Here is a 9,653-nt window from a genome sequence, read left to right on the forward strand (position 1 = left end):
AATCCCCCAGGAAGTAGAGAACACCACCCTCAACAAGGAGCAGCTCGGCAGGCTGGGTGCTTTGGTGTGCGACATGGACGCCGCAGCCATCGCAGACTCCCACCCTCGAATCGTGGAGAATTTAAAGCTCTGTGCAGCTCTGACAGAAGCCCAACAGACTGCCCTCAACGTCCTCCTCGGCAGCGGGGAGAGCCAGTACGGGTAGGCACAGCTCCTCTGGCTGTCATGGAGGCTGAGAGCAGCCCCGATGCGGTGGGATCTTCTTGCCTGGGGTCTTCCATGAAGGCACTCAACTTTGCTTTCCCCCATCTGGTGCAGGGATCCTTCGTCCTGGGATTTAGCAAGTTTGCAGAAACTTGGGCCACTTGCTGTGTATGTGAACCAGACCACGTGGAGCTCAGTGAACGTGGTAGGTTATCCCCCCACAAGGAGCCCTGGGTGGGCTCAGTCCACCCTCTTGGGCAGCTGGGACATGCTTCTGGGTTGAATATTATATATAATTTGAATACACACACACACACATATATATTGCATATATGCATATAGATTTATGCATATACATATGCATATATGTACACATGCGTATGCATATATGTACACATGCATATGCATATATGTACACATGCATATGCATATAGAGCTATATATGCATATGCATACATGTATGCATGCATATGCATATATATCTACATCTATATCTATATGGAGATACATATATATATATATGCATATGCATATGTATATGCATATATAGATATATATAAACTATATATGCATATGTATATGCATATACAGAGATATATATATATATCTATATAGATATAGATATATATGCATATGTATATGCATATATAGAGATATATTTATCTCTATATATAGATATCTATGCATATGCATATATCTATGCATATAAAAGTGTGTGTTATTATAGAGCTGCCTGCTGGAAAATCCTGTTGTGCACAGCAGATCCTTTGTCTTTCTCTCCTCCTATCCCTGCTCCCTTCATTCAACTCAGCACCAGGATCCTCTCTTCCTTCAGCCCCATCTTAGCATCACCACCCTCTCCTGTTTGCCTCTCCGCCTGCACGCGATCCCAAGCCAGCTGAAGTTGGTGCTTTAATTTTCCCATCACTTAAATGATTTTGCTGAGGCCTCAGGGTTATTTCCTGTTTCGCTCTAAGCTTCCCGCAACCTCCTTCTCCCTCAGGACGTGAGAAGGGCCTTCTTCAAGAGCGTGGTCGCTGGGTACCAAAGCCAAAGTGCGTCTCAGAAAAAAAAAGCCGTGCTCCTCTTGAAATCTCTTGGAGTTATGTCGTCTTCATCTCGCAGACCTAAACGTGCCCCGCAAGGTACGTGGGGCGCTGGGTGGATCACTGGTTTGGATCAATTAAAATAATCATTCAAAGGCAGTGGGACAACAGGTTCAAAAGCATCGATATGGCTTAGGAGCCTGCGCCCCGTTCCCAGAGCTCTCTGATCTTCTAGGGCCAGCAAACCTGCGGTGCAGATATGTAGGGAACTGGGGAATAGGGCTCCCCATTTCCAACAGGGCTGGAAAGGAGCAGAAGCCCTCGAGGTGGCCATTTAGCCTCAGGAAGTGCAGCACCAAGGCAATGGTGGGAAAGAAGTAAAGTCCTTATTTCTCACTGCAAAAAAAGCCGGTAGTGGCAGGAGACCCTGAGAGGGAAATGCTGTAGTTTCTAGCCGGTCATCTGTGGGATGGGCTGGTAACAATTTCTCCCCTACAGAAAAAAATCTCCTTAAATTTAACCAGAGAAGCCATTAGTGTTTCATTGAAACATAATAGGATCCTACTGATATAATTACAACGCCTACTAATCAGAGTGCCTGGACCATTTTTAAGAACTAGGATTTGGTAGCCAGGAGGTCATTCACAATCCACTTTTATCAAAAATTGTTTGCAAAAACTTTCTGGAATGGCTGTGACCCCCAAATAAATCTCCTGAGTTCTCCCTATAAGGTACCGTAGTGACGGGAGGGAGGAAGGAAGACGAGCGTGTTTGCTAACGGACCCTTTCTGCCCATTATGCTTTGCGAACAGCATGCATGTCTGAAGCCATCACTGCCGAAACCATCCTTGACCCCCTGTTCCTGCTGTCTTACACCTCTACCGAGCAGTTTGATGCGTGCTTGAGTAACGAGGTTTTGAAAGACAACCTGGTCCCTTTGCTGGAGCAGCCCCTCACCGAGGAGCAGCTCGATGTCCTAAAGCGGAAATTTGGCGAGGTAATGATAGACATCATGGGATAAAACGGTGCTGTGCTGCTGAGGGCCAAGATGGCCTGGGTCCTTCTCAGTCCCACGTCTGTGCGTGAACACGTGTTGCAGGGAAGGGTTTCTGACCTCAGCTCTGCATAGGGTTGCCAGCTCTGTTTGAATCTCATCTGGGAGGTATCCGAAACACCAACATGCCCGCGACACATGATGCTCGTGTGCTTGCACATATTGGTTACGGTCATGCACACGTATATGCACGTGTGCTCCCACACCTGCGTTCAGCATGTTGGATGCCCCGTGACTAGAGGTAGACAAGAGATGCTCTCATATATGCACATATAGTTATGCACATTGCTACGACATTTTCAAAACCCACTGGGCTACTGTATAAATGGGAAGCAACATTTAATATTATTTTAATGAATGCCCTATCATTTATCTCCCGGGTGACTCTCAGCAGTCTCCTGGAGATTTAGATCTAATTCCTGGAGGGTCGGCAACCCAGTGCATGCAGCAAGAGAGGCAGTAGGGTTGCCTTGCAATGCGATACTCCTTTCTGCATCGTGAAATGCTGCGGCTAAGGTCGGGTGGTGGCTGGGAGAGCTGGAGGAGCAGCTCAAACCATCCTGTGCATAGGCACACTTACTTCTCGGGCCTGCTCCCTGAGGGGCAAGTCTTTGCTGCAAAGAAAATAACGAGATTCGCTCATCCCGCACCCAAAGCACTCGCACTGTCACACAGTTTGAGCTATCCCAAAAACCATCAGGGAGGAGACGCAGAGCCCATTTGAGAGCAGAGCATCTGAGTTTGGATTGGGATGGTTTGAATGGGTAAAGATCCGTCTCCCACGCCTGCGTTCAGCATGTGGGATGCACCATGACTAGAGGTGGACGAGAGATGCTCTCATACAAAAGCTTGACATGAAAAGCCAAGTCAGTGATACGGCAGAGGAACAAGCAACATGGGGGAGGCAGCAGGGCAGCAGTGATTATAAAAAGGGGGTCAAAGCCAAACGGTATTGTATCCTGTGATAGGAGACAAGCAATCACCACTTTGCTGCAGCTGGAATTAACCTCGTGCTCCTCGTTATTGCTCTTGATATCCCCGTCTATCGCGAAACCAGCTGTTAAGCCCATTCATTGATTCCCCTGCAGCTGGAATTAACCTCGTGCTCCTCGCTATTGCTTTTGATATCCCTGTCTAGTGGGAATCCAGCTGTTAAGCCCATTCATTGATTCCCCTGCAGCTGGAATTAACCTCGTGCTCCTGACTATTGCTTTTGATATCCCCGTCTATCGCGAATCCAGCTGTTAAGCCCATTCATTGAGTCCCCTGCAGCTGGAATTAACTTTGTGCTCCTCGTTATTGCTCTTGATATCCCCGTCTATCGTGAATCCAGCTGTTAAGCCCATTCATTGATTCCTCTGTCACTAATGACTCAGTCTGGCCCTTTCAGATTTACCCCGATGGGATCCCGGAGGACCAGCTAAAACTCTTCGGCTTGTTATCACGCCGCTACACCGCGAGCGAGATCAGCAAGTGGACAGTGACGTCCAGTGAAACCCTCATGGCCCTGCTGGACCCAGAGGCCGGGAGCTGGGGGGTAGCCGAGGTAATTGTGCTGGTGGGAGCTAACGAAGGGATAGTGGCAGTAGGTCAATACCTTGTGACCCGTGACCAGTAGAGATGAGGGGAGTGAGCAGGGCTAAATTATGGAAGGCCATTACAGGGTGGGGTATTCTGTGCCAGCAGAGGTGAGATCTCTCACCTGGAGATTTTCTGCTAGCCTCCGCCCTACAGCAATTTGGATCCCCTCTCCCCACGATGAGCACAGCCCAAACATCGAACAACACGAGAGTCTCTTTTTACTGCCCCTAAATACATTCACTGCCTTTCATTCTGCTTCCTAGGTCAAACAACTGGTCGCCAGATACATGGACCTGGGTGGCAACTTAACGGGACCCTTGCTCCAGCATACCGAGGGCGAAGTGCTGTGCAACCTGTCTGATGAGCAGATTAAAACAATAAGCCCAGAAGCAATTAGGTAAACTGCCTTTACAAAGGGAAGGGGTGCTTATATGTCATGAGTCAATGGTTAGAGCAGTGCTAGGCAGGTCTCCGCGCACTGCACCCCTCCTGGAAGTGGAAGCAGTGCCACAGGGGAGAAATATTTCAAGTTATTTTAGGGGAGCGAGCTTCCTGGAAAACAGCCGCTCTGAAGCGACCTTGGGGAAGCAATTAAATGCATGCTTGTAGCGTGAGGAGGCAGCAGGAGAAGCTAATGCAATTTAAAGCTGCGCAGAATCGTTGCTTTGTGGAGATCAGGCTCAGCCACGCCGGGAGAAGCCCGCGGATAATATCCTAGGATGCATGGGGCCACTTGGCTTGAAACATTTAGGGCTAGGATGTGAATCCCCCATTCATTTAGCAGTGGAGCTTGGGAGCATTCAATTCAGTCTTCCCAAGATTGGGCTTTTGTGTCCCTGTGGATTTCTAATTGCTTGCTGTTCCTCTAGGAGTGCTGGAAAATTAGACATTTCTTCCTGTTCACAAGCCAAGAAAGACCAGCTCTATGCCAAAGCCCGTGATGCATTTGCTAGCCAGAAAGGAACCAGTGCTTATTATCCTTTAATCCAACCCTATCTAGGTAGGTATTTAAACCTTTGCCCTTCTTGGGCTCCAGTGTGGCGGATGCAGTACTGCATGCAGTGCCGGCACTTGGTGACCCTCCTACGGCAAAAGCTGGTGTTTGCTGCTTTGAAAAGGAGGTTGCATTTTTACATTTATTTTTATGAAGGTGGGGCTCCAGTGAAGGACCTGGAAGACCTGGCCAAATCTGACGTTGCCATGGATATCAACACATTTACTGCCTTAAATCCTGATGAGCTGCAGGTACGTTACCAAATAGGTTGGACTCTTCTAATCAGCAGCATTAGGCGCTCCAGAACGATTGCTACAAGAGGTAGCAGACACACCTTAATATCAGTGGCGAGTCCATCCACAGGAGACTGCAGAAGAGCAGATGGAGCAAGGGATTAGCAATGAGGGATCATTTGTATTATTATTTGTTTTTATGACTATTGCATCTTAGCCGCAAGCAAAATACTTTGCCAGTTTTCTGTCCCGTGGAAGCTGCGAACTGAGTAGACAGGGTAGGCAAAATTCATTGGGAAAAGGCTGAACAAGTAGGCTAGCATGCAGTAGTTTCGGGGTCACTAATGGGTCAGAATTGGTTGGGCAGGATTTGCGATTCCATATTTTTAATAGAGTTTTTTTTAAAGGAAGTTATTCCCCTGTCAGTAATCGCATTAGGAAGATAAGCCTCTGGTAGCATCAGCTGATGGGGAAGGTGAACAGCAATGTCATGACTGTGTTGCAGAAACTCAGCGTCCAGGACGTGAAGAATTTGCTGGGTGTAAACCTTCCCTCGCTAAAGCAAGCTGAAAATCATCCAGCCGTGGCCAACTGGACCAAGACTCAGTACCAGTCAGAACTGGACAGGATCCTGGGAATCGGTCTGCAGGGCGGGATGCCAGATCCAATCTCAACAGCAACGAGCATCACTAGTATTGTAATCCCTAATGACACCACTACCCCCCCAGCTACCTCCTCCAATACCACCCCCCCAGCCGCTACCACCCCCAGCACCAGTGTCTCAAGAGCAGTCATCAACCCCACGGCCTTTATCCATAATGCCACCACCCCCCCACCTGCTATCAACCAAACTCTTACCGCCCCCAGCACCACCCCAGCTACTACCACCATCCCCGACACCAACACCACAACTGCCATGATCAACCAAACTGCCAACACCCCCAAGACAACCACACCAGCTGCTGTTATCAACCAAACAGCCAACACCCCCACGCCAACAGCTATTATGCACCACGCCATCAACACCACCACCCCACCTGCTATTACCGACCCAACTGCCAACACCCGCGACCCCACCACGACTGCTATTATTGGCCACGCTACCAACATCACCACTCCAAATCGGGTCATCAGTGAAACGGTCACTGCCTCTAACACCACCTCTGTTACCGCAACTGCTGTGAACACCCCCAACGCCACCACCCCAAGTGCCGTTGCCTCTAATGTCACCACCTTGACCCCCGACACCACCACTCCTGGTCCCCATATTGCTAACATCACTTCTAACACTACCACCGCAGCTCCTGTTGATACTACTGCCATCACCCACAACACATCTACCCATCACCCGTCACCCATCATGCCCACTTCCCCCACAGCCACCTCAAATGCCACCGCTCCACCTCCCATTATCTTCACATTCACTACTAGCACTACACCGTTGACTGTCAAGCCAACCATTACCTCAACAGTGGCCAGTCCCACCACCCCTAGAAACACTGCCCACCCCCCAACAACTGCCACGACATCTGCCACAACCACAGTCACCACCCCAAGGCCCAATAAGACAACATCAACCAAGACAACGCAGCCAACAAAACCAACACCCGTGGGATTCATCAATCTTAAACCAGTAACCAGTACGTATCTGTAAAAGGCACTAAACTTCTTAAGAACAGCCCTGGGGATAATATATTCATGGATGAGCACTAGTCTTTTGAGCCTCTTGATGGCCAGAAGCAGGATGGACATCCTGTTATTAGGAAAGGAGCCTGTTACGGGTGATACCAGGTGATAAACCAGTGCCAGGTATAATTTTGTTGGGTTTTAATTGTGCCCTCAATCAACACCTACCAAACACCTTCCATACTGGCCATGGAGCAGTCTCAGATGGTATTAGTAAGTGTACACGGGTAGATATTCAGGGTGGGTGGGATGAAGACCAGAGAACTGAAATGGAAAGTGCTGTGACTTTTGCAGGACAATGAGCATTTTATGGCCTTGAAGGATGCAGTTCAGGTGCAGGCAGGTGAAGCATACCTGCTTGCATTTGAAGGATGCTGTTCAAATGCAGCATACTTCACCTGCCTGCATTTGAACAGCCTCCTTAAAGGCCATAAAATGCTCTATTGTCCTTTAATATAAGGGGGCACCTCCTCTCTCAGTCTTAGATGCTGCATTAAATTCATGGATTTGGTTCTCTTTTCCTCAAGTATATGCAAGAAGAGACTCCATCTCTCAGTTCAGTATAGGTCGTAGATGGACTGTAACTGGGTGGGCAGTGCTGTGGATGAACAGGCAAGAATATGGACCATAGGCCACAGTTTCCCTATGTGTCTTCAGAAATGTCTGAGCCCCATGACCACACTATTGCCCTAACGGCCCATTTGGGAGTTCACGTGCTGCCACATTGACCACATGGATAACCCAAGCCTTTCTGCTTTGTATTCTTTCCTTCCAGCATCAGGAGCGAACCTGTCTTTCAGTCAGCTGCACATGCTGTCCCTGACCATTGGGATCTTCTTGCTGAGAAGATTTCTCTAATGCCACCAGCACAAACATGGCCTTTATGGTATTCCTCCTTTCATTTTTCACTGGCCCCCCCAAAGAGCTGAGATGCAGGCATCGTATTCCCTCCCAGGTGGCAGAGACCCCACTTTGCAGCACACGTGGGAGCTACATGAAGCCGCCAGGACCACGTTCCCCAGAGGCAGTGCAATGATCCTGGTGAGACAATTAGATATTAAGATGTCACTACTGGTGCTCAGACTTTTAGAATAAGTTTCTCATACAAAGGACAGAGCTGTACACAAGGACCTGGAGCGGCAGCTGCAAACTACTCCGGATGCACATACTTCAGGGGTATTCTCCCCGTCCCTCCGTTGGATTCAAACAGCTTTCTCTCAGCAGCAGGCCTGAACTAAATCCTCCCTAAGGAGCAGCATCTGCCCGTGCATCCATTCAGTGCAGCAAAATACAGATGATCCATGGGGTTAGGCGCCTCCATACCTACTATGATGAGGGCGTGCAAACCAACGGGGCCTCCAAACAGCTGTGGAGACCCACCAAGGTGCCCCTGATGACCAAAAAAGTAGTACAATTGGCAGGCGAAGCTGTTGAAATGGCTGCATGACTGAGGTCTAATGCCCCCATTACAACCAACAGGATACCTTCACTTTCTAGAGTCTTTTATTGCCTGGAGACCAGTGCCATGCTACAGATAATGGACCCTTATTCACAATGCAGATTCAGTTCCAACATACTTTCAGACTGTGAGACCTGAAAACACCCGGCACCTCTATATGATCAACAAATGATGACGAGCCATTAGTAGTACCATCGTTTGATTTGGCGGTGACAGTAGACCCAATTCTGCCCCGCACAGGCCCATCGAGTAGTACCGTACTCGTTACCAGCCCCAGGGGATTCATCTCCGCTGAATTTGGTTTCACTGCCAGGGTTTAAAGGTATCGATCACTGTTGGAGGATTAGTTTGGTCCGCTCTTCTTGAGTCATGTAGCGTAGCTGGCAGTAGGTTCCTCTAGAAATCTGGTCGCTGCCTTCACCCTGCTTTACTTTGGATGTAGGAGAGGTCTCTAGATTGGGATTTGTTCCAGCCATGCCAAAGCCATTTACGGAAAACAGGGTATGTGGGTTATCACGTTAAAGCTACATAACGAACAAAGTATTTTTATTTTCCCCAGATGTTCCTGGGCGCATATAGTTCTGTCTTTCTGTCTGTTTGAATAAAATACAACAGTTCCTCTCCTTTCTTGTTTCCATTTGTTGCACCTCTTCGGAAGTGCCCATGCTGTTTCCATACACATCTTCCAGCCAGGTGCAAATCCACGCTCTTACACTTCAAAATAACTCGCCGTTTCAGCCATTTCCCTGCTTTACAGTTTCTCCAGCGGCCCCTCGTCGCCCCTTCCTCAATCGGCACAGAACTGGCAGTGGGGAACGGCGACATGCTTTTCTGCTGGTCAACCAGAGCTTTGTGACAGCTTAGAGGAGAGCATCTTCCAGTTGGCTCCTGTCACAAGTCTGGGGCTGGGGACAAGGACCACTTTCTGCAAGGTGGAGGTTTCCACTCTAGCCCCTCTACAGTTCTTGAGGACATGTCTACACGACGTCCTGGTGGACTTTCCAAAGCATACCCCTGCCATCCCCTCCCTCTTCCCACTCCAATCCTGGAGACACCAAGGACCATGCTCCAAAACAACTCCTCTGTGGTCACTCTCCAGGTCTCAGGATGCCTGAGAAAAGCCACAGGGGCTTGCTAATGTTTAGTAGTTCACGATTTCGTCCTCTGTTTGCTCATCAGAGGAAGAGTGAGCTTTAAGCCAACATAAAGGTTGTCTTTGTAATCAAGCTTTCCCCTTGACAAGACACGTTTCGCTGGTCTGATCCGGACCGGTCTCGGCACGTTACGTGTACAGTCACGGTAGAGCTCTGATCCTGCCTTGGAAACAAAGAACGGAGCTGAACTTTCACCCCAAATTGAACCCAATTTAAAACCCCGTGAAAGTTCAAGAGCATCT

General features: G+C 48.8%; 1 protein-coding gene across 1 annotated transcript in view; it reads left to right on the plus strand.

The window, feature by feature from the left end:
• The window catches only part of LOC102564233 (uncharacterized), a 30,214-nt gene extending 21,333 nt beyond the window's left edge, over nucleotides 1-8,881 (plus strand). The window contains exons 28-37 of the mRNA XM_019494531.2: nucleotides 11-201; nucleotides 319-409; nucleotides 1,208-1,349; nucleotides 2,063-2,247; nucleotides 3,695-3,850; nucleotides 4,149-4,282; nucleotides 4,755-4,885; nucleotides 5,036-5,130; nucleotides 5,618-6,752; nucleotides 7,574-8,881. Of these exons, the coding sequence (XP_019350076.2) occupies nucleotides 11-201; nucleotides 319-409; nucleotides 1,208-1,349; nucleotides 2,063-2,247; nucleotides 3,695-3,850; nucleotides 4,149-4,282; nucleotides 4,755-4,885; nucleotides 5,036-5,130; nucleotides 5,618-6,752; nucleotides 7,574-7,656 (2,343 nt within the window). The 3' untranslated portion in view covers nucleotides 7,657-8,881. The remainder of the gene's footprint in view (nucleotides 1-10; nucleotides 202-318; nucleotides 410-1,207; nucleotides 1,350-2,062; nucleotides 2,248-3,694; nucleotides 3,851-4,148; nucleotides 4,283-4,754; nucleotides 4,886-5,035; nucleotides 5,131-5,617; nucleotides 6,753-7,573) is intronic.
• The last annotated feature ends 772 nt before the right edge of the window (nucleotides 8,882-9,653 follow it).

The sequence above is a fragment of the Alligator mississippiensis genome, chromosome 13 (genome assembly GCF_030867095.1).
Source record: "Alligator mississippiensis isolate rAllMis1 chromosome 13, rAllMis1, whole genome shotgun sequence".
NCBI classification, from domain to species: Eukaryota; Metazoa; Chordata; order Crocodylia; family Alligatoridae; genus Alligator; species Alligator mississippiensis.